At 42.8% G+C, this 27,705-nt stretch overlaps 1 protein-coding gene across 10 annotated transcripts in view; it reads right to left on the bottom strand.

Annotated features, from left to right (window-relative positions):
• Nucleotides 1-1,909: 1,909 nt before the first annotated feature.
• Nucleotides 1,910-27,705, bottom strand: part of INTS6L (integrator complex subunit 6 like) — a 56,510-nt gene continuing 30,714 nt past the window's right edge. For 5 of the 10 annotated variants that reach the window (XM_058714550.1, XM_058714558.1, XM_058714549.1 and 2 more), the window contains 10 exons: nucleotides 24,596-24,728; nucleotides 15,677-15,771; nucleotides 14,518-14,628; nucleotides 12,046-12,264; nucleotides 11,276-11,399; nucleotides 9,565-9,707; nucleotides 7,711-7,945; nucleotides 4,916-5,293; nucleotides 3,715-3,808; nucleotides 1,910-3,102 (listed from right to left, as the gene is read on the bottom strand). In XM_058714550.1, coding sequence (XP_058570533.1) covers nucleotides 2,997-3,102; nucleotides 3,715-3,808; nucleotides 4,916-5,293; nucleotides 7,711-7,945; nucleotides 9,565-9,707; nucleotides 11,276-11,399; nucleotides 12,046-12,264; nucleotides 14,518-14,628; nucleotides 15,677-15,771; nucleotides 24,596-24,728 — 1,638 coding nt within the window. In that variant the 3' untranslated portion in view covers nucleotides 1,910-2,996. The remainder of the gene's footprint in view (nucleotides 3,103-3,714; nucleotides 3,809-4,915; nucleotides 5,294-7,710; nucleotides 7,946-9,564; nucleotides 9,708-11,275; nucleotides 11,400-12,045; nucleotides 12,265-14,517; nucleotides 14,629-15,676; nucleotides 15,772-24,595; nucleotides 24,729-27,705) is intronic. The other 5 variants (XM_058714554.1, XM_058714552.1, XM_058714553.1 and 2 more) reach the window with 5 other exon arrangements.

The raw sequence follows: 27,705 nt of genomic DNA, 5'->3' as shown, positions 1-27,705 counted from the left end.
TTCCCCACGCTCTCAAAACCAGTTATCTATTTTGTGTCTCTATGCATATGCCAGTTCTTGATATTCCGCATAAGTGGAATCACACATATATGCCCTGTTTTGTCTGGCTTCTTTCACATTCTTTCTTCCACAATGCTTTCGATGTTCATCCATGCTGTGGCACGTGTCAGTACTTTATTGCCAGCGATGTATGAGGGCTCCAGTTACTCTATATCTTCAACACACTTATTTCCTTTTTGACGATGACCGTCTTGGTAGATGTGAAGTGTTCTCTTATTGTGGTTTGGATTTGCATGTCCCTGATTACATGTTGACCATTTTTTCATGGGCGCGTTGACCATTTACACTTCACGTGCTCCTTTGTGTGTGTTCTTTGGAGATGGGTTTTTTCAAAAGTTTTTTGGCCTATTTTTCCTTAGATTGTTTGTATCTTTGTTGTTGAGTGGAAAGAATGCTTTTTATATTATGGATACTGGACTCTTATTAGATGTATGTGTTACAAATATAAAATACTCCTCTTATGGATCATCTTTTCACTCTCTTGATAGTCCTTTGAGGTACAAAAGCTTTTAATTTCCTTTAATGTTTATTTATTTTGAGAGAGACAAAGACACTAAAAGAGGGGGAGGTGCAGAGAGAGAGAGGGAGAGAGAGAATCCCAAGCAGGCTCTGCACCGACAGCCTCACAAAGTGTGAAATCATGACCTGAGCCAAAATCAAGAGTCGGACACTCAACCAACCGAGCCATCCAGGCGCCCCTAAAAGCTTTTAATTTTGATGAAGACAAATTATCTATACTTTTCTTTTGTTGCTTGTGCTTTTGGTGCCATATTCAAGAAACCATTGTCAAATGCAAGGTCATGAAGGTTAACTCCAAAGTTTCCTTCTAAGAGTTTTAGGGATTTAGCTCCTATTTATTTATCGTTCGTTGATTTTTGTGTCTGGTATGAGATGACTATCCAACTTCTGTTATTGATTTCTAGTTTGATTCCATTATGGCAAAAGAGCTACTTTGTATGATTTCCATCTTTTAAAATTCATTGAGACTTGTTTTATGGCTTAGTATATGGACAATCCTGGAGAGTACTTTGTGAGCACTTGAGAATATGTACCCTGCTGTTGTTGGGTGGGCGCTCTACAGGTGTCTGTTAGACCTAATTGATGTATAGCATTGCTCAAGCGCACTCTTTCCTTACTGATCCTCTGACTAGTTTATCCACTATGGTGCTGAGCCTAACGCTTCACCAGAGGTGAAATCTTATGGTCTTCTCAGGTCTTTTCGACTCTGAGCCCTGCCCCGGGCATGCACATGGTTTTCTAGATATCCAGGTACACACACAGGAGCATTTCAAAGCCCTCATTCTCCAAGGTAACTCATTCCCCAGTTTTTCCTTCCAGGAGTTGGGTGAACCAGAAGCAATTGCCCCCCTTACGTTAATCCTTCAGGGAGCTCCAGACAGGTTCAAACAAACATAATTTCTTGGGACTGAGGTCCACTCTCCTCCCTCCAGAAGCGAGAACCCACACATAGAACGTAAGCTGTCATCCTCAAGACTGGGGGGGGGTGGGGCAAGAATACGTTCAAATGCCACAAAACTCTCTTATCATGTTTCACTGGCTTTTCTCCTGATTCAGTGTTCGCTTGGTTGCTATAAACCTTTGCTATCTTCCAGAGTCCTTCATTCTGATAGGTGTCTTTTTCAGTGTTTTCAGTGTTTCTGGAGAGGGACTGACCCCCAGAATACCCTGCTCTGCCATTTCCCCCAACATCGCTGGGTTCTGTGAGTGATGTTTTGAAGTTTCAATCCTTATGTTAACATCTTCACTTTATAATGTGCACTCTGTTTTCTGAAAGGAGTAACAAGTCACAGGAAAGATAAAACTAGAAATGTCTCCAGCATTAACAAACTTGTGAAAATCAATAAAATGATTTATTTTATATATGCAAACTCAAAATCTCTTTGTACACTTAAATTTCTGCAAATTAATCCAGACAAAACAATACTGCTCCATATAAACCTTTGTATAAACCTTAAAGGAAATATATACATTATTTTTTTTTTCTTTTAGTGCTCCCAAAGCACAGAACATACAAGTCTGCCTGAAGACTTTCGGTCATCACACGCAAGAACAAATGTCAGGGTTGGGGTAGCCTCAGGTGCACTTTGTAATGTCTCTAGACAAAATAGAAGAGAGTTGGAGGTAGATCATTTGTGACTCACCCTGCCCCCTCCCACAGAGAAATAAGTTACCCGAATAGCAGCTTTCTTACTCTTTGTTTCAAACTGTCCTGAATATTGCATGGTTTAAAAGGCACAACTAGGAATTGTTGAAAACTCTGTTCGGCACACACAAGATGACCACCAAGCAGTGCTCCATGTTACAGGTGGCTCTTAGTCACTCTGGAAATGCCCAGAACAGCAAAGTTCATATGAGGAAACCCTTGTCACATCTAGAAGGGGCGACAGTGGGGCGCCTGGGTGGCTCAGTTGGTTGAGCGTCCGACTTCGGCTCAGGTCATGATCTCGCGGTTCATGAGTTCGAGCCCCGAGTCAGGCTCTGGGCTGACAGCTTGGAGCCTGGAGCCTGCTTCGGATTCTGTGTCTCCGTCTCTCTCTGCCCCTCCCCTGCTCACATTCTGTCTCTCTCTCTCTCTCTCTCTCTCTCTCTCTCAAAAACAAATAAAGATTAGAAGGGGTGACAGTGCTTACTGAAGTTGACCTGCTGAATTAATAATATCACCTTCCTCAACTGGGAAAAAAACAACAAAACAACAAATTAATACTTCCAGAAAAACCCTTAGCCAGCTTTTACTTCCAGAGAATCAAAAAAAAAAAAAAAAACAAAAACAAAAAAAAACAAAAAAAACCTCCATGGCTTTTTCTTAGCTTCGGGAAGGCAATTCCCTTGCCTAAAACATTCTAGGAAGCTTTGACAATATCATCTTCCATCGTACAGCATAGAAAACTTGCCCTTTTTTCTCCTTGGTCTTTGCATTAACATGATGATCTGTTGATGTGATTAACGTTGTTGAGGTGGTGGTGGGAGTCTATCTTTTCTAGTACCTTCTCAAGGTACTGGATTAAGACTCGTCTTTTAAACCTAGAAATAAAGAGAAATTTTATTAACCAAAAGATACTCGAAGCCTTTCCAATGTGCAAGGCACTGTGCGGGGCACAAGGTGGAACTGGTGGTCTACATGCGGCTTAGCAGGGGCGCCTGGGTGGCTCAGTCGGTGGAGCATCCGGACTTCGGCTCAGGTCATGATCTCGCGGCTCGAGAGCTTGAGCTCGTGAGCTTGAGCCCCGCGTCGGCTCTGTGCTGACAGCCTGGAGCCTGCTTCGGATTCTGTGTCTCCCTCTTTCTCTACCCCTCCCCCGCTCATGCTCTGTCTGTCTCTGTCTCAATAGACATTCAAAACAAATTTACCAAAAACAAACAAAAAAAGATGCGGTTTAGCAAATACTGACAGTGCCAGCTTGAGGGCCTGAGCCCACCTCAGGCTGTGGTGAGCTTAGAAGATTCCACAGACATGGGTGAATGAGTTGGACTCTGATAATACCAATCTCAATGCCTCTGGAGACAGCCTTAACTACGAGAGAGAGCCAGGGTTTGAGAAAACCAAGGGACAGCTCATTCCACCCCCCCGCCCCCATTCTGCATTGGGCCCTACCGCTTAACGACAAACAACGAAGGTCTCCACTTTACACCCACCTTGCAGCTTCCTTGATGGTAAACTCAACAAATTGTTTCTTGACTGCAAGAGACCCTTGCACTTCTTCAAGCAGAATGAAAATCCTTTCATACTCTGAAGATATTTTAAAAAAAAAACCCAAAACCTCAGTATTCTTAAAAAATACGAATAGGAAATAAAATTCAATCCTTACACATCCTCAGTAATCAATCCTCACAGGTGGAAAGTTATCATTTGTATTTTAAACACTCGAACCCAAACATCCGCGCATCAGCTACTAAGGAAACTCTTGTAAACACTGAACAAATGTGGCAGACTGAACAATGGCCCCCAACATTGTCCACATCTTACCTCCTGGAAACTGTGAATATGTTACCGTATACGGCAAAAGGGACTTGACTTTGCAGATAGAATTGAGCTGTGGATCTTGAGATGGGGAGATTATCCAGGCTTATGCATCAGTGTAATCACAAATATCCAAATAATAGGAGGTGGGGAGTAGAAATGGAGCCAGAGAGAAAAGATGTAAGGATAGGAGCACGGCTAGACAGGAGAGGAGGCCCTGACGTTACTGGCTCGAAGCTGAAGGAAGGGGCCAGGAGCTAAGGAGCACAGACAGCCTGTAGGAGCTGGAAAGGGCAAGGAGACAGATTCCCCCTAGAGTCTCCAGAAGGAACACCTTTCTGTTAGCCCAGTGAAGATAATTTCAGAATTCCGACTTCCATGACAGTAAGGGGAGTACAGTTTTGAGCCACGTGGTTTGTGGCAACTTGTTACAGCAGCAAAAGGAAACTATTACAATCAGTAAGGTGCAAAAAGAGAAAAGGGTGTATTGGGTCCTTTTAGTTAAAGCAAGAGGAATCACTTTAAATTATGTGAAAACCCAGGGTGCTGGGTGGCTCAACTGGTTGAGCGTCCAGCTTTGGCTCAGGCCATGATCTCATGGGTTCATGAGTTTGAGCCCCACGTCAGGCTTTGTGCTGACAGTGCGGAGCCTGCTTCATTCAGATTCTCTGTCTCCCTCTCTCTCTCTCTGCCCCTCCCCTGCTCGTGCTCTCTCTCAATCTCTCTCAAAAATAAACATTAAAAAATAATAATAAATTATGTGAAAACCCAATACTTCCCCAATACCTCCAGAGATAGCATGAATCTATCCTGAATCATAGAATTATGAGAAGGACCTCCCATTATATTATTGATACTTGTGCCTTCATTACTTACTTCGTCCAAATTTTCGAACTTCCTTCATTAACTGATGTTTTATATCAGCATTGATTCCTTGCGCCATAGCAGGAGTTATTTGCAAGGTGTTTGGTACAGTTCCCAAAGTGGGTGTCACTGAGGCTTTCCGATCATCTACAGAGACACTGCAGTGTTTGCTTCCTCCTAGAAGTGCATGCGTACCAGGTTTGTGAATCAGGCCATCTTTCCTTAGACTAGTGAAGTCGTCAGATAGAGAATCCAACTGGTGGTGGTGTGGAATACCATCTCCTGCCATATTCATAAGCTCTGGGGGAGCAGATTTTGACAAGAAGCCATCGGGTGGGATCTGACCATTTTCCCTCTTCTCCTCATGGACATCAGGAATGATAGTGACATCTGGAGGCCAAATCAAGAAGGTAAACTGTGAGGTGGGTGAGTTATATCAACCCCACAGGCAGATCTTCACGTTTGAGGAAATTATTTGTTTCAAAAAGCAAGAAGGCGTACAGATGGGAGGCTGAGACCTCTCAAACCGAGCCCAGGAAAATAATACAACAAAACCACCTTCTTTTCTTCACGGCACTCCCAATACATATGGAAACCGAGTCAGGCAAGACAACTACTGAGCGTTCTTAGGTCCCTGGCACCCGTGGTTTAGTGGCTGCTTGTGCTTTACAAGCTGAAAGGCAGCAAGTCTCACTTGATGTCATGATTTCTGTAATTTACATATAAAATGCCATGCTTAAGAAAATAAAGAAAATGCCAGGCTTCACCGAGCTTGGCACCAGACTACATGGGCCCCCTTCAATTTCTCTCCTCTCTATCTCAAAAGTTCTAAGAAAACAGAGGTGGCCGTTAGGCCTCGAGGCTCTACATGTAGTCCGTCACCAAAAATCTTTGTATGTGATTCTCATCATTCCCTTCTGTGACAAGGAAATGGGTTTCCTTTTACTCCAGGCCTGACACCTCTACTTCACATGCTCTGCCTCCTTCCTGCCAGGCACTGAGACAAAGCTGGAGGATCGGCAGTGAACGAGACAGACAAGAACAATCCCTATCCTTACGGAACTTACATCCTCATGGGGAAGTCAGATGGTATGTGTAATTTGGGCAAGGGGAATAATACGGTTTGAATTCTTGTTGGGAAGGAAGGTATCAGGGATGTGACAGAGAGGAGGGGGAGTCTCCGTGACCCCGGGGTCGGGCAGGGCCCTCTGAGGAGGTGACCCGTGGAGCAGGAGACAGGGCGGCCTGTGCACATGAGGAGGACTTCTGGCTGCCGTGAGGGCCAGTGCAGGGCCCCTAGGAGGGGACGAGCCGGGGCCGTGGAGCAAAGGACAGAGGCAGAGAGAGCAAGGAGGACACCCAGAGGACACGTGCAGGAGAGGAGGGCAGGCCCGGGTCCTGCAGAGCGTGTAGACCAGCGTCGGGAGCTCCGATTGTGTTCTGAGTGCTCGGGGGAGTTGGTGGCGGGTTTCGGGATGGATGTGGCAGGATCGGATTTCCGTGCGCACAGGGTCAGTCGGGCTGCAGGGCAGTGATGGGTCAGGAGGGTCAAGTGGGAGAGCAGGGAAATCAGATGAGAAGCTGTTGTAGCAGCTTGGGGACAGACGGTGGCAGCACAGACTAGAGGGATAGAGACTGGGTGTCAAAGTGTCTGCACTTGCTAAGGGATGGAAGTGAGAGAAGAATAAGAGAGAAATCATGGTGACTCCGAGGGTCTTCACTGAACCCCTGGGGAAATAACGGTGCCAGGAGTGTGCTCTTCCTGATCTGGCCCGGTGACCTCATGTTGATGGCCTGACAGTGATCACGTTGGCATCCTTTACACTGTGGAAACCTGCAAACATTATAATCCAGGGCTTCACCTTCCCGGCCCCCACACACTCGGACAGCTGGCTGTTGCACCTTTACCAGCATACTGCCGGATGGTGTCACTTAACATTAAGAGTCATGCCTGCGGCAGGCAGCAAGCAGAGCTGTTTTGGAGAGCGCGAAGGTTAGGAGTTCTGATGAAACACGTGAAACCGAGTTTTATTGGTCTATGGGACACCTAAGTGGAAATACCATGTCCATGGTTAAATTTAGGTCTGGAGTTTGAAGCAAGGTGTAAACACCCGAGTTGTTGACATGTAAATGTCCTGGAAAGCCCAAGACTGCATGGGATCACCGGGGGTGGGGGGTTGGTGTCTGGAATCCAGCTTTGGGTCCCTACGCTATTTACAGGTGGGAGAGAAGGGGAGAAACCAGAAAAAGAGGGTGAAGAGGAGTTGCCATCAAAGGGAAAAGAAAACTAGGATGTGTGGTGTCTGGGAACCTGAGAAAGTTTCCAGGGAGGAGGGAGTGAACAACTGTGACAAGTGACGCGAAGAAGCAATGGGAACACGCAACAGACCCTGGGAGCCGTGATGATGCCTGTCTCAGTGCGGTGGGGAGGCAGAGCCAGACCGCACTGGGCTAGAGCGGGAGCAGGAGTTGAGGACACAGAGAGCCAGTGCAGACCCAGCCTCGTATTAAGCTGGTTCTCTCTTGCTGCGTCAAGAACCTGCTTCCTCGTTCTGACTCACGCAGCAACACGCTCCTATCCCCATGTCTCCCCCTTGTGCTAGTTACTACATAAGTATGGATCTTCTTGCCTCAGACAGTGACTCTGCTCCCCACGGGGCCCTTTGTACCTACCACACTGATGATTTAATAATGGTTTACTTAACGAACAAAAAGCGGATACAAAGGAAATGAACACAAAGGAAAATAAGGCTGTTTAGTGTTAGTCTTCTAGGAGCCATAAGGAAATCACAACCACTACTCTATACCTGTATGTACAAGGGTGGGTTTTATGAGGTTTGGATAAGATGGGAACCACGAGGCTGAGGGTGGTCCCTTTCCGCCCACATGGTTAGTTACAGTGGGTGGTGTTTGTGGTTTCGCCAACAGCAGGGACATACTCCGCCTTCTCTTAGATGACAGAGGACTGTTGGGTTCTCCGGGGCGCTTCACTTTGTTCTGTGGCCCTGCCACGAATTCATCTGCTTCATCAATCATCATTCCCTAGAAAACACCAATGAACACTCTCCATTAAAGAGCACAGTGCCCGCACGCGGCATGCGCACACTCAACCATACATCCTGTTACCAACACACGTCTTCATCACGGGCCAGAGATTTACCGTGCCCTACCTAGACCCTGTTCTCAGAAAGTGCTACTCCAGTCCCATCTTGACCTAGTCTCGGTGGAACAAGGAGGAAATGAAAAGATAACGTGTTGCCAAGGTCAAACACAATACAATCATGATTAACCAGAAAGCTTGAGAAATGAGCAACTCGCATCAACCGAAGAGGTTACTTTTCGGAGGAAGTACAGACCATTTGGAAGCGACCCTTGGCAAGTGAACCAATTCCCTTTTGTGTGCTTTTGTGCTTTAAATGCATCATTAAGAAATATTGACTATCACTGTACAGAACGCTGCATGTGGACGGTAGAGAGCAGGTTGACAGAAAATGTCACTGCCCCAACAGCAACCTCACGGAGGTTCAAATATGTCCACCTTGGGGGCTTTTCATTCTTGGGGGTAGGTAAAGGATGACAGCCATCAGTGCAGAGGGTTAGCTAAGAGCTGTTCCCATCCAAGGATAACCTGAGAATATGAAAACATTTTCATAAAATCATGATAAATGACTCTTCCAAGGCATTTTCCAAAGCAACACGGTACAGAAAGGGGAAACCATATACCCTGAGCATTTACTGCATGTAGGTCATGTTTGAAATGGGTACATGCACTAACTCAATACTGCACAGGACTCTGGTAAGTGTAATCATTATCCCCAGGGATTCAAATGAGGAGCCCAAGGCAGAGAAAAATTAAGAAAAAGTCCAATTAATTGAGGATTGGGGTGAAGTGGAATATCTCTCAGTCTAGTTTTGTTACCAGACAGATTATTATATGGTCTGCAGCTTAACACCAATAGTCTTCTCCATGTGTGCAAACAGAATCCCCATTTGTCTTCATCCTTAGATGGTCAAGTCGGTATCTCTCTCTCTCTCTCTCTCTCTCTCTCTCTCTCTCTCTCACACACACACACACACACACACACACACACCTCACATTTAGATCTCTACTAGGACAATCCAAAGAATGCAGCATCACGTAGTACTTCCTATTTCAAGATGAACACTTCATCACCATCTGGCTAGAGCACTAGAGATCCGAGTAATGGAAACAGGAAATAACTGGTGATCTCAATATTAAAGGAATTAGTGTGCAGAGGTGGGAATGAATACAGACTCTGGAGCTGGAAAGATGTGGGTTCCAATCCTGGCTCTTCTCAGCTGTGCTACTCAGAGCACACCACCTGACCACTGTGAGCCTTGATTTCTTCTTATGAGAGGACACGTGGTAACACTCATCTGCAGAACCGTTGTGGCCATTAAATGTGATCGCGTAAAACACCAACTCCTACTAGGTACTCAGTAAATGTCACTTGTTCTTTCCTTCAAGCAACACACCTTTGTATCAGGAGGCTCCCACTTTCCATTTACGGAGAGCCCTGGAGTCCTATTTTATCTTGTCAACCAACAGAGAACCTCTGATTTATATTCACCTTGCCCAGAAGAAAGGAATTATAGCAAGACTATCACAACTTGAGCAGACTTAGAAATAGGTATCTTACCTTCTTATCTTGTTTGAATGGATTGCCAAAAGTATGTAGTCTTTTTGGTTGATCTGGATCAATCTCTCGAAGTGGAGAAGCCAGTGTCTTTAGATATTCCTGATAGTTACCCATTTGTGCGACTGGAACACTATGAAGGGAATCTGTAAAATCACCGGCAAAGAAACAAATGGTACACAGCTGCAGTGTATGCATCATGAGGACAAGGGGACACGATCAGGGGCTCAGTAGGTTGAGCATCCTATTCTTGATTTCGGCTCAGGTCACGATCTCACGGTTTGTGGGATCGAGCCCCATGTCAGGCTCCGCGCTGACAGCATGGGGCCTGCTTGGGATTCTCTCTCCCTCTTTATCTGCCCCATCCCTGCTCACATGTGTGCATGTGTGCTAAATAAATAAATAAATAAATAAAACTTTAAGAGGGCATGATCATAGTCTGGTTTGGCAACGTGTACCTTGGCATCCAATAGTCTAAAATCTCAACTTTTGGGGGCACCTGGGTGGCTCAGTGGGTTAAGCATCTGACTTCAGCTCAGGTCATGATCTCATGGTTCATGGGTTGGAGCCCTGCGTCAGGCTCTGTGCTGACAGCTCGGAGCCTGGAGCCCGCTTCTGATTCTGTGTCTCCCTCTCTCTCTGCCCCTCCCCTGCTCGTGCGTGCGCTTTCTCTCTCTCAAAAATAAATATAAACATTTAAAAACATCTCAAATTCTAAGATCTAAAATTATCTCTCTTCATCCCACTCATTACTCAGGGTACCATCACTACTCCCTACAAGCTCAAATCACTAGGCCAAGTACAACGCCCTTAGGCCTCAAACCAGGTTTGAAAATGGGCTGACATCCTGTATGCCACCACCCAGCCTGAAACACCATATTTGTGTTGCATTTCAAAGAGCCTGGCCTCCATGGTTCTCTCTTATCATCCAGAGACCTTGGTTAGTAGGCCTTCCGTTCTTGGGGAATGTGACTAAATCTATAGGCTCCCTTCCTAGAGAAGCTTCCCTCCTCTCCACAGAACTTGGTATATAATTTTAGGAGGTCGGCCAGGCTAAGATTTAACTCCTTTTAATGGACAAATGACCCTGTTTCAAATGAACACAATGGAGTAAAGGGGAATTGTACACCATCACCAACTGTCCTACACACTACCAGCTTCATAATTTTCATGTAAATGAGGAATTCCGGACTGAATTCATCACGACAGGCTGGGTTGTGCCATTTCCAAAATCTGGCAGACCTAGGTCCCGCCACTTTCCAGTTCACTAAACCTGGAGTGGCTATCAAAATGCTCGCCCTTGAGAGAGATATACCAAGAAACAGACTCTTAATCATAGAGGACAAACCAATAGTTACCGGAGGGGAGGTGGGTGGGGGGAATGGGTGAAACAGGTGGTGGGGATGAAGGAGGGCACTTGTCGCGAGGAGCACCGGGTGAGGTAGGCAAGTGTTGAATCACTATATTATACACCTGAAACTAATATGACACCGTATGTTAACTGTACTGGAATTCAAATAAAAACTTTAAAAAATGCTCACTCTCAGTGAGCCAATTAATGCACACCTGCCCTAAAACCTGAGAACAGGTGAAAATGAGCATTCTAAGCCTGAAAGTATTACAAAATAACCTACCCGTTATGCAATAAGCACTTTCATGTAAGTCAGGCTTGATATTTTCCTAATCAACAAAAAATACTTCTTTGTTCATTTACCTTCATCTTGTCCAACAATAAACTTGTGTGTTTTCAGCAGATTGGATCTCATTCTGGTTAACTGGTCTAAAAGACCTCTACGTGGAATATCATAAGCATTTCTATATGTCTGAGGTTTCAAATCCTGTTTGAAATGGAACAAATAATTTCAGTTACTCCTGAGGCTTTTAATATAGAAATGTAATTCTTAATGCTGCAGTGTATGTAAAATCGTAGTGAAGAGAGGGATATTCAATACAATAACTACCATAGAATTTTGCCAGTGGAAACCTCGCCTTTGCTGGCCTTGTTCCAAATTCTAATATACCCACAACATGCTCAAACCACTGAGAATATCCTTTCCCAAGTGTGTCAACTGGCCTGGCCACCTCTGCCCAATGTGGACCTCCTCTATGGGAAATCTTGGTGTTAGAGGTCCCTGCTGGGCTGGCCAAGACTTTCCCGAAGCTGCACTCCTGCCTGAGACCCTTCACACCCAATTCTCTTCCTCGTCCCTTCCTCTCACAGGTGCTAAATCAGCCGTGTGGCCTGAAGATTCCCCCGCCAACTCCTGTTCTCTCTCCCCTTTATCCTTCACAGACATTACCCCCAAACATATCTTGCACATTTAATTCCATATTGGCGTCTGTGGGCAGGGCAATTCCTAAACTAAACCGTTGAGAAGTATGAAGTCCAAAACAGGATCGTAATTATTTCAAAACTAAAATACTATGGCATAAATGCATCAGACAAGCTCAAACAAATACAAAGTATTTATGTCCACAATTTACCTTGTTTAAGAGCCCTACTTGGAAGCCAGCAAATTCTTTGGTATTCAATTCTGTTAGTCTTGGTGCACTTTCCCCTATGATTTCTTTCAATAGTTTTCTAAAATTTTTACTGTGGGTAAAGGACACGCCACCTCCAGAATGATTTTTCACTTTGATTCCAATTTCCTGGGGAGGTTTCTTCCCCACGGACGCTAGTATCCGTTCTGACTCTAGTTTGGTCTAAAATGAAAGTACATAGTATGTTATGAAAAGATCTATATTATCACTGTTGTTTTTACTATTTAAGAAAGGGAACACTTTAAGAACCCCACAGAACACTTTTCAATTGTAAATCACAGAAAAATGGGTAATTAAACATTTCCCTGTGCTTCTCTGCACTATCACAGCAAACAGGGAGGTGGGGGTGAGAAAAATAACTTACTACATTTTTTCTCTTGTCTAATGGCAAAATTATGATTGGGTCATGGAGAGAATGGAAACCATGGATAAGTATTACATTCATAGACATTTAAAATCACATTTTGTTGCTGTAAAATCTAGTCTAAGTCAATATATTTATTTCAGACCCAGACATAAAGGTTTAAGACTCTGTATTTATAAATGTAAACTAGGGCTAAAATTCAGATTACACAGATTGGCATTACATCTGGAAATAATTCAGCTGTTTGTTTCTAATATCGGACCACCCCCCAAAAAAGTAATGCTTAAATTTAACAAACGTTACCACGCAAATGATTTGTAATATCTGCTCAGTAAGTTTCTAGCTAACTTACAAAAAAATCCTAATGGACGCTATTAAACCGCATTGATAAATAGTGCCTGATGGTGACTTGTAGCAATATATTGGGCATATCTGGTGATTCACATACATGGTTCAAGGAACACTGGTGACATAGCTGTTATTAAATTAGTAATTAAATTAGTGATTAGAGTGATTACAAATTAGTAATAATTTTTTTCTTTAAAAGAAGGGATTCCACCAGTGCCCAGTAAGCCCAAAAGGATTTTTCATTTCTTACGGTTAGGTCGGAGAGATTCATTAATTCTCACTATGATTGGAATTAAGTATGTTTCTTATCTTTGGCACAAAATTAAGTCATGAAATAAGGGATAAGAGCAAATGAAGGGTCTGTTTCCAGAAATGGTCCCGAAATCTCATTTAGAAAACTACACAAGCAACGTGTTCCAGAAGGTCCCAGAACTTGCACGACTCAACTCTGCTCACTATTCTTCCTGGTGGCCATACCCTGCTGACACAGCCTTAAAGGCCTAAGGTAGACATCAAATAAAAAAATATATGTAAATCAATAGGTCAATCAATCAATAAATAACCAAAACAAAACATTCACAACAACAACAAAAATCTATTGGCGGAGAGGAAAGGGGGTCACGGGGACGCTCGGTGGACCAGAAATCTAGGTCTGCCTGTGCTTTCTTTTGCATTTATGAGCACACTGGACCGGCAGGAGCTGGTAAACTCCAGACCATACTTCTGTTAGTGCCGGATCCTAGCAAGGTGTGTCAGCGTCCCCCAACTGCGGAGTCATTTTGGTTCTTTAGTGAAATCTGACACTCTTTTGCTTACGGCTGTCTGTCTTCTAAAGGCCCAACTTCCAGACATATGTGACTTAAAGCCTGACTGCCACTGCAGACGCTACCACTGCCCCCTACCTGGGAGCACCCTTGTGCATAAGAAGAAAGTAAAAAGGCTGCATTAATTTGTCATAGAACGTAACACATTCGTATGGCAGTAACGCTCTACCTCAGTAGCTCTGAAACTCTTCCATCCTGCAAGAATGGGCTAGGTAGAGGTGAGAAGTATGGTAAGTAGGGGTGAGTGGAGGATGAAGTACTAATAGAGGGGCAGGCAAGGGACAAGGTGAATAATGGTAAATGAGGTGGGGGTATAAAGGAATGGACGGAGGGCAAGAAGAGAGGAGGTTGAACTCCACTCTTCGGGTCCCCAAGGGGCCTGTCACCCTCCAGCGTGAGGAACACTGGTCTCATCTCCCCCTCGCCAAGAAAAAGCGTGTGCATATGTTTATTGCCTAAGAACTAATTTCAGGCCAGACGTTGAGGCACACCATGCCTCAGTGTGCCGACCTAAAGAAGGGGGATGCGCTAGCCCAGTGTGATTGGAGGAGAAACTAGGTTGAGGATAGACAACATGTGACCCATGAGATCATTTTCTTAAGCCTCTGCCCCTCTTAGGCCACAAGATGTCAACCAGCTCGTGGGTAGCACAAACTGGCAAGCAGAAGGAGAAACGGCACAGCATCCAATGACACTGACAGACCCTTAGCTGCAGCTTAATGGTGAAGCTAGAAGCCATAGAGAATCACATTATCACTAATCCATAAAGTGGAGAGATATATACACATTTAATTTGAAAAATGACAATTACACTAAAGAATAAGGAAATGCACTTCTGAGGGCAAAGGATTTTTGTTTGTTTGTTTTTACCAATACTACCTGTTGGCTGAGTTTTTTAAGGTAAGAGATAACACTGTAACTAAGTCCACAATCTAAATTATCTGATATCAGATTTGGAGCTCCCATCATCCTTAGTGCTTTCTTTAATGGCTATAAGGAAACAAAATACACAACAGTAAGAATAGAATAAATCTTAAAATACTCAAAGTTCAGTTATAAGGGGCAAAGGGACATGATTCATTTCTTAGAAGTCAAGGTGCTGCACATAAAACCAAACATGGAACATTAAAAAGTGGCAATGAAAATAGCAGAGGAGTAAGGAGCAGAAGGTAAAAAATAAAAAGTAAATAAATAAATAAATAAATAAATAAATAAATCAGAAGAGAGTGGGATAAGAAGATCAAGAAACAGCATATTCAAACAGGTAAATTGCTTTCAGTCTTAATTCCCAAGTCATAAAGTCATTTCATATTGCATTTTATCGTGCACCCCATTCCTGCCATGGTAAATACTAACGCACCCCAATTTCTCCTTCCAGTGACACCAACAGTACCATTAAAGATTCTGCCTTTTCACCTCTAGAAACTTGGCTTAAGGTTTGCTACATCCGCCTCTGAAACGATTTTGGTAATCTTGATTTCGATTACATGACCAGTTCAAAAGCATCACGAAGATTTTTCTCAAGTTGTAAACACCCAAATGAGGCCAAGTAACTTTTGATTCTTTTTGGATTCCCCTCCCCCAACCAGCAGCCCCGCTTCCTGCTGTGTCTAGAACACATTTGACAGGCAATTGGCACATATGCCGCCTTCCAGGATTTCTTCTTTCAGAGGGAAACCCCACATTGAAAATTTCTAGAGTTAAAAAGGGAAGTTGACATTCATACATGAATCCAGACATATTTTTCGCAAATTCCAAAATTCCAATTTCACAAGGTTGCTTTTGCTCAGAGAAACAGAGATGTGTTTTTATAAAAATAACCATGGCAGTTAAAGGAAATAAAATAAGCAATTCTCTTTTGTGCCAACATGACATCTCCAAGGTCTTACGCATAATTCGCGAAGACGGTGGCGATACAGATATTTAGAAATTAAAAAATCTGTCTCATTTCGGGGGTCAAGTTTTTGGCTCACTGACATTTCTTGCAACAAGAATCATCACTGATACAGTTAATGCACATATACACAGAAATACATACTAATAAGTAGTATGGAGGCAGAGTTTTTAAGTAGCTGTCAAAAGCCTGTCGCCACTTCAGATTTGGCTTAAGCTTGTGAACTTTAAACAAGTCATCTGCAAGAGAAAACCAAACAAAATATTACGTTATTCCAGTCCTAAATTCCAAGATCTAAATCAAGCACATCCATTATAGCATTTCCTAGAAATCTCAGTGTAATTAAAACATTACATTAGACGAACCTTTCTTTGGAACTTATTTGATTGTCTTTTTTTGGGTGCTCTTTGCCAACATTATATATAGCATTTTTCTAGTAAATAAAACAAATTCTCAAGTTACCTACGCCTCTTCCATGTGTGAAGCTACATAAAATCTAGTATTAAAGCACCACCTTTGAGCCACAGGAAATATTTTTCTGACCTCCTACATGCTGGTAACACTACTGTAGTTATGTGCACTGAGGGGGAATCCACGGACATTGGTTGATAAATGGAGGCTGTTAAGGTGCACCTGGGTGGCTCAGGTTGCTAAGGGTCTGACTCTTGGTTTCGGCTCAGGTCATAATCTCACATGAGTTCAAGTCCCGCCTGGGGCTCAGCACGGAGCCTGCCCAGTTCTCTGTCTCCCTCTCTCTCGGCCACCTCCCCCTGGCTCTCTAAATAAATAAATAAATAAATAAATAAATAAATAAAGGCTGTTAAAGCAACAACAACAAAAAAATTAAACTCACAGAGAACAGATTGGTGGTTGCCAGAGGCCAGGTGGGGGAGAAGGGGTCAGGCGAAATGGCTGAAAGTGGTCAAATGATACAAACTTCCACTTACAAAATAAAGTCCTGGCGACTATAGTTAATAATACTGTGCATATTTGAAAGTTGCTCAGTGAGTAGATCTTCAAAGTTCTCATCACAAGAAATTTGTGACTCTGTGTGGTGATGGATGCTAACCAGTGTTCCCAGTGTTCTTTTCACAATAGGTATACAAATATTGAATCATTATGTTGTACACGGGAAACTAATATAATGTTACATGTCAGTTATATCTCAGTAATGAATAGAGAAGTAAACAGTGAGTGTTACACTTTTGGCTGAAAGGTCAAGGTAAGAAGCTTTACAAAGTATATGAGAACAAAAGCAAAGCCTCTAACTTTCAGGCAGAGACCGCAAACTCCAAATTATGCTTTGGATCCTCTTTAATAAGTCTATACTTTGTATAGTCCCTCCCCGCCCCGCCTTCTTCATTTCTTTCATTTCCAAACTTTGCGTCTGTCAAATGCTAGTTACCAATTGGGTCATGGCACTAGCAAAAGCTAGTAGAGATGTTAGGTTGTAGTTCAAAACTCTGTACAACTAAATATATTCTCTTGAATACCATGTGTGTTAATACCACTAAAGACACTGTCCTTAAGTAAGCAGATCTATCTTTTCACACTTAAATTTAATTGTTTTAATAATCTAAATGCATTCTATACACTACAGGAAAATTTTCAAAATATGTCATTATTCCCTTCTGAGGGAAAGAAAAAATATATTTTATATAATAATTCAAAATCAATAGCCCCACACATCAACAGGAGCCTGCCATGCTTACTATAAGTACCAAAGATATTTCAAATCCATCTTCGATTTTGTTTTTTCAGGTTTCATTGGCTCTTATCCAAAAAAAACCCAAATGCTTTATTTCCAGGGACAAAAGCATCCCACCGCCACGTGCATAATTTCTCTACGATTAGGGCTATTCTTTGAAATTCTGAATTACTAGTTAAGAAAAACAACTACACATTTTCTTCCTTTTACTGCTATAATAAATGATTGACCCCTGCCGAAACTAATTTAAATGAATTTACAAAGTCATAAAATGTAGGTCTTTTGTTCTTTTGGTGCAGGGTAGAATGAACAAAGAAAACCAGATCTGAAGAGATTTCTGGCTCATTGTAACATGCAGGTCCTTTAAAGACCATTCATATCTTGACAGAAAGGAATGAGAGACTGTGGAAATATCCTGTTACACTTGGGTCTTTATGTGGAGTCTGTTGGGAATGAAGCAGAGTTTTGGAAACTGACAAATTGAAAGACCACAAGACTGGGGAGACATCTAGATATAAACAGATTAGATAGTGAAACGAGAGTCAAGAATACTCTTAACATTTCTAGCAATGCCAACTGCAATGATTCCACCAATTAGTCTAATTCAGTCTAATTATTTCTTGCCGGAGTTTTTGAAAGGGGGGAAAGAAGAGAGAGAATGTTCCACAATCTAGATTAAGGGTAGAGAGCCATTGGGGTAGCACCCCTTTAGTCACATTCTCCGCAGCTCAGTGAATGATTTCCATGGCATGAGGTCGCCATTCACACGGAGTCTCCACAATGGGACCCCGAAGATGCCATAAACAACCAAGTCGTCAACATTTGAAAGACAAGGAGACCAGAGGATAGGAAAGTGAAGTGATAACTGCTGACACCTCAAAGACTACTGACATTTTCTCTTCCATTCCTTTCTCCCCATTTCCGGCAGCAAAAAAAAAAAAGGGGGGGGGGGAAGATGTGGGTTTGAGCTCCAGGCTCAGCCACACGCTTGGCAGAGTAAGCTTTGAGAAATCGCTTCCCTTTCTGGGCCTCCATTTCTTGTTCTCCTGATCATAACTGGTCTGAATCTGAATTTTATTTTTTGCACAAGTCCCAGTTCTTAAGTTAAAAGACAAAGCTACAACAAGTGTCTTCATTTCTGTAGTTGTTGGCCCTCGATAGAAAAAAAATAATTTCCTGGGGCGCCTGGGTGGCTCAGTTGGTTAACACGACCGACTTCGGCTCAAGTCGTGATCTCACGGTTCGTGAGTTCGAGCCCCATGTCAGGCCTTGTGCTGACAGCTCAGAGCCTGGAGCCTGCTTCAGATTCTGTGTCACCTTCTCTCTCTCTGCTCCTCTCCTGCTCGCTCTCTCTCTCAAAAATAAATAAAAAGATTTTTAAAAAAAGAAAAGAAAAAATAATTTCCTTAGTGAGAGATAATCTTCTTGCCGACTGTGTTGTTCTGGTTGCCACCCTACTGACATGATTCCTGTGATAGCTCATTGACCCAATTAAGCCTCACTTACCCATTCCAGGTTAAGTTTTAGTGCTTCGATAATTAAACCTCGATTAACTACTTCTGATGGAAATCTTGAATTAATACAGAAAAAAAACAAGGGTGACCTTAATGGACAGTTATGCAACTATGCAGTAATACAGTGATGTTCCTGGGCATTAGGAGGTATATGTGACTTAACTTGCCCTTTTCCTCAATGCCCTGTCCACCAAACTGCAAAAAAGCCTTATATCTTTATATAATGTCCTTAATATGGACTAGCAGTGCCTTCAAGAGCTATGAAGATAACATAGATATTAACTTATTTAATCCCAACTAAATGCCTTTGGGGTACCCCCCACTATCATTACCCCCCATTTTACAGATGAAATGCCTAAGGCACAAAGAAGCTATGTATCTTATCCAAGATCACAAAGCAAGCAAACAGCAGAGCCAAGATCCATACCAGGGCAGCTTTGCTCTGTAGTCCATACTCTTAACACTATGGGGCTGCACAACCCAGAAAGCGAAGTCATGGTGGAAATGCTGAGAGTGTCCATTTCAGAACTCCACATGAAACTCAAGTTTGGGGTTCGGGGGCACAAGGACCTCCAGCCTCAAATGGTGTGAAAAACCCTGTGCTCCTGGGAAGACACAGGTTACAGAAAAGCGTGGGAATGGATATTTATTTTTTAATGTTTATTTATTTATTTTGAGAGAGAGAGCAGAGAAGGGGCAGAGAGAGAGAGAGAGAGAGAGAGAGAGAGAGAATCTCAAGCAGGCTCCACGCTCAGCACAGAGCCCAACTCAGGGCTCGATGACCATGAGGTCATGACCTGAGCTGAAATCAAGAGTCAGATGCTTTACCAACAGAGCCAACCAGGCGTCCCTGAAAATGGATATTTAAAGCCAAATGGCAGAATGGGAAATAAGTCAAGGATGGACTGACCTTCAGATGGATGTGTGGTGTTGGAGAAGGGGAAGGAATCAAAGGTGCCTCTGGGGTTTCTGGTTTGAGATGTTTACCGAGAGATGGTGACACTCTAGGCAGGGTGGGATGCTCCGTGTCACAACGTAAGGAGGACCAGGAACAAATGAGGCACGTGTATCTCTTGGGACAGAAGCGTTTCACGGAGAAAGGGAACTTGACACTTGGGGAAGAGAGTGATACAGCCTAACGGGGGACCAAGAACACAGTGCCAGGACTTCACGTAGTACTGGGGAGTGAGAGGGTGCAACATGCGGCAACTTAGGTGCGACAGGTTTTAGACAAAGGAAGAACAACTCAACCGTTATCCCATGTCCACATCTGACCTCTGCTACCTGCAAGACCACCAAAGGCCAGGCCTAGAGGGAGGGGCGTCTTGTGAAGTGCAGCACATCTCAGTTTCTAATGGGAGACCAGCTACTCTAGTTAGGGGCACTTTCATATGATACTTTGGAAGGCAGTCTGAGCTTAGGCCAAAGATGAGGTCCTAAAATTTGGCCCAGAATAGTTCTATAGAACTTTTCCACTGCCCTCTGGTGATAAGGCCACCCCCACCCCTGCGGTGTCCATGTAGACCACGTGGGGAGGAGTAACAAGGAATTCCTAATTCTTAAGGTATTGTTCTAGAGAACTCCCACCCCCCACAGCAATAAGAAGGAGCCCCTCCCTTTGAATGTCAACAGAGGCCAAGTGGGGAACCTGGACTTCTACCCCCTCCTGGCACTGAGGAGAGTCAGTACCTACAATCTCTGCCAGGAGTGTGACAGGAAGCTAAACCAGAAGGCTTAAATAAGATAGAGACTCGTAACAGAATACTGAAAATGAACAGGATTCAACTGAAAATCACTCATCATACCAAGAACCAGAAAGATCTCAAATTCAAAAGACAATCAAGAGATGCCAACGCCAAAATGACAGACACATTAAAAATGTCCGATTAAGATTTTAAAAGGAGCCATCATAAAAAATGTTTCAACAAGCAATTATAAGCAGGCTTGAAACAAGTGAGAAAAACTGAAAGCCTCATCAAAGAAAGAGAAAGTAAAAAGCAGAAGATGTAAAGAAGAACCAAATGGAAATCTTAGAACTGAAAAATCCAATAACCAAAGTAAAAAGCTCAATGGAACAGCTCAAAAGCAGAATGGAGGGGGCAGAGGAAATGATCAGTAAACTGGGAAAGAGAACAGTAGAAAGTACCCAATCTGAATAACAGAAAACAGAAAACCTACCCCCCTCACATACACACACACACCAAAAAATGACCGGATACATGATTTGAAGAATTTCCCCCATTCCATAGCTTGCTTTTTCACTCTGCTGATTATGTCCTTTGATGCACAGAAGTTTTTAAGTTTGATGTAGCCCCACGTGTTTATTTTTGCTTCTGTTGCCTGTGCTTTTGGTGTCATCTCTCTATCAATATTATTTTTTTTATTGTAAGTTTTAATTTTAATTCCAGTTAGTTAGCATACAGTGTTATACTAGTTTCAGGTGTAGAATTCAGTGATTCAACACTTCCATACATCACCCGGTGCTCAACACAAGTGCCCTCCTTAGTCCCCATCACCTACTTCACCCATCCCCCACCCACCTCCCCTCTGGTAACCGTCAGTTTGTTCTCTATGGCTAAGAGTCTGTTTTTGGGGGGGAGGGGCGCCTGGGTGGCTCAGTTGGTTAAACGTCCGACTTCGGCTCAGGTCATGATCTTGCAATTCGTGAGTTCGAGCCCCACATGGAGCTCTGTGACGACAGCTCAGGGCCTGGAGCCTGCTTCAGAGTCTACGTCTCCCTCTCTGTCTGCCCCTCCCCTGCTCACATTCTGTCTGTTTCTCTCTCAAAAATAAATAAACATTATAAAATTTTTAAAAAGAGTGTTTCTTGGTTGGTCTCTCTATTTTTATTTCCTTTTGCTCGTTTCTCTTGTTTCTCAAATTCCACATGTGAGTGAAATCATTTGTCTTTCTTTGACTTACTTCACTTAGCATTATACTCTCTAGATCCATCCATGTTGCAACAAATGGCAAGATTTCATTTTTATGGCTCAGTAATATTCCATTGTGTATATATACTACATCTTCTTTATCCATTCATTGATCGATGGATACTTGGGCTGTTTCCATATCTTGGGTATTAAAAATAATGCTGCTATAAACATCTAGGGGCATGTATCTCTTTGAATTAGTGTTCTTGTATTCTTTGGGTATGTATCCAGTAGTGTGATTATGGATCATATGGTAGTTCTATTTTTAACTTTTTGAGGACCCTCCATACTGTTTTCCACAGTGACTGCACCGGTTTTCTCTTATTATTTCTTACAATTGCATGTGAATCTACAATTATGTCAAAATAAGATATAGTCTTAAAAGTAGAAAAATAGGGGTGTCTGGGTGGCTCAGTCAGTTGAGAATCCGACTTTGGCTCAGGTCATAATCTCAAGGTTCACGGGTTTGAGCCCCACCTGGGGCTCTGTGCTGACAGCTCAGATTCTGGAGCCTGCTTCCGATTCTGTGTCTCCCTCTCTCTCTCTGCCCCTCCCCCACTCACGCTTTGTCTTTCTCTCTCAAAAATAATTAAAGTTTAAAAAATAGAAAAATAATACCATAAAACAGCCTACGTGTAAATTATCTAGTCTAATCCTTCCCTTTACAGTTGTGAAAACTGAAGTCATAAAGGATGCGATTGTGACATGGATAGTTTTCTGCTAAGTGAAATAAGTCAGACTGAGAAAGACAAATACCATGTGATTTTGCTCATATGTGGAATCTAAAAACACAAAACAAATGAACAAACAAAAAGGAGCATCAGACCTATAAATACAGAGAGCAAATCGATGGTTGCCAGAGGGGAGGGGCTGGAGGGGGATGGGCAAAATGGGTGAAGGGGAGACGGAGGTGCGGGCTTCCAGTTATGGAATGAATAAGTCATGGGACTAAAAGGCACGGCATAAGGAATGTAATCAATGGTATTGTAATAGCGTTGTATGGAGACCAATGGTAGCTACCCTTGTGATGAGCACAGTGTAACATACGGACTTAGCCAATCACTATGTTGTACGCCTGAAACTAACGTACCATTGTGTATCAACTACACTCGTTTTTTTTTTTTTTTAATTTTTTTTTCAACGTTTTTTATTTATTTTTGGGACAGAGAGAGACAGAGCATGAACGGGGGAGGGGCAGAGAGAGAGGGAGACACAGAATCGGAAACAGGCTCCAGGCTCCGAGCCGTCAGCCCAGAGCCTGACGCGGGGCTCGAACTCACGGACCGCGAGATCGTGACCTGGCTGAAGTCGGAAGCTTAACCGACTGCGCCACCCAGGCGCCCCTCAACTACACTCGTTTTTAAAAAATATTTTTAAGGAAATAAGTCACTAATAAATAATAAACTTATTTATGAATTTATACATGTTTGAATTTATATTTGTTATACTTATATTTATACTTGTATGAATTTATATTTGTTTATAATTTAAACAAATCCACAAAATATAGGTACTTTTTATTGGTACCCTTATTAATATCAAAGACATAACCTATATTTTATAGCAATGACAATCACCTTTCAAACTTTTTTTAATGTTCATTTAATTTTGATAGAGACAGAGACAGAGACAGAGCAGGAGTGGGGGAGGGGCCGAGAGAGAGGGAGATACAGAATCTGGAGCAGGGTCCAGGCTCTGAGCTGTCAGCACAGAGCCCAATGCAGGGCTTGAACCCATAAACTGTGAGATCATGACCTGAGCCAAGGTCAGAAGCTTAACCGAGTCAGTCCCCCAGTCGCCCCAATGACAATCACCTTTTAGAGGATATTTTTAGATTAGACTAAGAAGTGAAGTAGACTATGTACAAAACAACCATGCTAATACATTTACCATGGCCCGTTCCTAACCTGCAACATTTAAAAGAATTGCTTTTTCAGTACATTTAGTACAAATAGAGTTCACAGCACTAAAAATCTTATGCTTTTAATGACTAGGTTAAACTTAAAGGTTGACACCTTTTGCAAAAACCCCACCAAATAAATATGTTCGCAATTCACAGGTAGGAGGATACCACGTGGTACTCTATTACTCTCAACAGATGCGGCTCTTTCAATGAGAAAAAAAAAAAATCTCTACTCACATTTTCAGTGATATCTCAGTAACAGCTGCCGAAGCTGTTCCTTGTAGAATTGTACCATGGAAACTGCAGCTTCTACAACTACAGTCATTACAGAATTTACCCTTGTACCTGTTTCCTTAACTTGCCTGAAACAGATGCCTCCAGAGCATTTAAGACTCGTTTGTGGAGGAATGAGTGGGAGCCAAAACCCGCACAGAAGGCCTACTTCCTGGAGAGGTTCTTGGAGCATTAACCCCAATCAATGGAATTTTGTGTCCCAAATTAGTCTACGAAAAAGCCAAGTGCACTTTAAGCCCGGGGTGCAGAGGGGGGCATGGGGAACGGCAGTATTGGAGCTAAGCGTCCCTTCTGTCTGATGTGGAAAAAAAAAAAAAAAAACCAGCAAGAAAATGAACAGAACAGAAAACAGTGTGTAAATGCTATCCTTCCAAAGCATTTTTCAAACTTTTCTATATCCTGCTATCGCTCTTGGACTACATTTAAAATGCTTAGGCCATTATCCTATTTTTCATTTCTGTTGTATTTTAAAGATGATAACGTGGGAGCGCCTGGGTGGCTCAGTCGGCCGAGCATCCGACTTCGGCTCAGGTCACGATCTCACGGTTCGTGAGTTCGAGCCCCGCGTCGGGCTCTGTGCCGACAGCTCGGAGCCTGGAGCCTGCTTCGGAGTTCTGTGTCTCCTTCTCTCTGCCCCTCCCGCCTTCTCTCAAAAATAAAATAAAACATTAAAAAAGAGTTTAAAGATGATAAAGTGGCACATACTTTACTTACCTAAAAGAGGGAGTAAAACTGGGTAGTTGTACGGCATCACAAAGAGGTTTACACAAGTTAAAGTCGTACTGGCTTTTAAATAACCAAATGGATAACCAAGTTCATTGTATTTTCCACTGCTGGTAACAAATACCTAAAAACATGAAGTAATATATAGTTATGACAATAAGGATTTTATGCGAAACCAAACTCCCAGCAACATCTAAGGCACAGTTAATTTATGTAATTTAAAAATGGCAATAGTGCTTCTAGCCTATGGTTATGCCCAAATATGTCATACTAAATCACATCGCAATTCCTGTATACATTATATTAAGAAATGAGGGGCGCCTGGGCGGCTCAGTCGGTTGAGCATTCAACTCTTGGTTTCAGTTCAGGTCCTGATCCCAGGGTTGTGGGATTGAGCCCCATGTCGGGCTCCACACTGAGCATGGAGCTTGCTTGGGATTCTCTCTCTCTCTCTCTCTCTCTCTCTCTCTCTCTCTCTCTCCCTCCCTCCCTCTTCCCCTCTTCCTCGCTTGGGCACTCTTTCTCTCTCTCTCTCAAATAAATAAAATGAAAAAAAAATTTTAAGAAAAAGAAATGACACCATACTGTGCAATAACCGCTCGGAGGCCACAACGTCCAAATATTTACTTGGTGGTTAGCACAATGGCAAACATGGCTGAAATAGTGCTAAGTGATAACCAGCCATTAAAACAAACTGACTTCTCAAAAGAACAACGGGTGACTGGAGTGGAGGCTTTAGAAAAATGGAATACGGCCCCATGCCTAAAGCATGCAATTACAAAAGCAAAGCCCGTTTAAAGTAGTATGCTAACACTCCTCACGCGTACGATTATCAGTCTTGCTCTACTTCCTTTTGGTACCCCCATTCCCCTATCCATTTATTCATTTTTCATCCAATAATTTTTTTAATGTTTATTTACTTCTGAGAGAGAGAGAGAGAGAGAGAGCGTGAGAGGGGCAGGGCAGAGAGAGAGGGAGACACAGAATCCGAAGCAGGCTCCAGGCTCCGAGCTGTCAGTGCAGAGCCCGACGCGGGGCTCGAACTCATGAACCGTGAGATTATGACCTGAGCCGACATCGGATGCTCAACCGACTGAGCCACCCAGGTGCCTCTCATCCAATAAACATTTATCAAGTAGCCTATTATAAGCCAGGCACTGGTGCTAATTCTTTTGAGGCAGCAAGGAGATGCTTTGGTTCAGTCTGGAAGGCATTTTTTGTCTTATCAATTATGCTGGTAGAGCAAACATCCACTAAAGATCAAAACATTAATCTTTATTCCGTGTGACTCCATCTTCTCCTTTATTGATATTCCTGATTTGCTATATATTATATTGTCAGTTCCCATACACTCGCTGTGCTGTGCTGAAGTCCTCTGGCTACCATGCCTTCTCAGTGTTCCGTGTTTGCTCTTTGGCCCAAATCAGGGCACCAACATATACTTTTAGGGACCTAGACTTTTGTCTTTTCCAAAGTCCTTCAGCAGGATCATTTAAGACAAAAGTCAAACCCTGGTGGTAAAGAGAATCCATCTACCTTGCTAATTGCTGGTACCAGCAATATAATCTACCAGTTGAGTAAATTCTTGCTATGTTTAGTCATAGCTAAGAATAAATCTTTCCTATGCCATTTATGACCCCACATACAATGAGTTGAGCTGTAAAACAGGACTCATCTAGACTTTGTGTCATAATCTGAACCTTAATAGAAACAAATATCTGTAATAACACATGGTAGGTTTTGCCCTATTTCCTAAGTGTGTATAACAGAAGAGGAAAAATCATCATAAAGGATCAAAAGCATTACACACACTGTCAAGGGTCAGACCTATGATTCCCATGAAGGGAGAAACACTGTTTTGTTTCTCTCTCTCTCTCTCTCTCTCTCTCTCTCTCTCTCCCTTTTTCCCCTCCTTCCTTTCCTTCCTCCCTTCCTTCCTTCTCATAAGCCCTTCGAGTTCTTCCAAATTCCTTATCACTTGCAGATTCAAAGAACTTGGGGGTTCAAAGCTATCATTAGAGACTGTCTAGAGAAAGTAAGTATCTGGCCCAAGACCACATAAACTGGTGGCAGAGTTAAGGGTTGGAATCCAGTCTCCATTAGGAATTAGCCAAATTTCCTGGCTCCTGGTTCATCTTATTCTTGTTCATCCCCACTAATTCATTGCATTAAAACTACTCTAAATCAAAGTAACGTAAGGTACAGGAGATAGGCATGTGGCATAGTTGAGGAGTGGTGCAGGAAGCCAGGGCAGGATTTAAGTTTCTTTGGATAAGATTTACAAGAAATGTGCCATTTGGAAAAGAGGGCTTATGTTAGGGGAAAGCTATAATTTGTATTTGCTTTTATTGCGAAATTTTTGTCAACCCATGAAGTCAAACCTCCTATCTTGATTTTAACATTCTACTATCCATAGCTCTACATTTCTAGCACATTTCCAGTGCACTTAACCGAAATATAAACATACATTCAGAAAAGTGCATGAATCATAAGCACACAGCTCAATGGGGGCTCCTGGGTGGCTCAGTCGGTTGAGCATCCGACTTCAGCTCAGGTCATGATCTCGCGGTTCGTGAGTTCGAGCCCCGCGTCAGGCTCTGTGCTGGCAGCTCGGAGCCCAGAGCCTGCTTCGGATTCTGTGTCTCCTTCTCTCTCTGCCCCTTCCCTACTCATGCTCTGTCTCTCTCTGTCTCTCAAAAATAAAAAGAAAACATTAAAAAAAGTATACAGCTCAATGAATGTTCACGAGGTGACTGAACATGTGTAATTGGCACCCAGACCAAGAAATAGAACGATGACCAGAAACCCCCTCATGTCCTTTGCTGGTCACAACTCTGCACCCCCAAGAAAAACCACTATTCTGGCTTCTGACAGAGTAAGTCAACTGTACCTTTTTTTGAATGTAGACAAAATAGAATCATAGGACATGGGATCTTTTATGTCTGGCTTCTTTTGCTCAATATTATATTTATGAGATTGTTCTGTTTCTTGCACTTTTACATGCTTGCTTTAAGCTTGCTCCTTTTTTCCTAACCAGTTTTAGCATCTTTGGAGAATTTAAGTGGCTTAAAGACAGCTAGTAGCAATAATCGCACATTTTA

The sequence above is a fragment of the Neofelis nebulosa genome, chromosome X (assembly GCF_028018385.1).
Source record: "Neofelis nebulosa isolate mNeoNeb1 chromosome X, mNeoNeb1.pri, whole genome shotgun sequence".
NCBI lineage: Eukaryota > Metazoa > Chordata > Mammalia > Carnivora > Felidae > Neofelis > Neofelis nebulosa.
The sequence above is the reverse complement of the archived record's forward strand: the minus strand, read 5'-3'. Positions and strand labels throughout refer to the sequence as shown.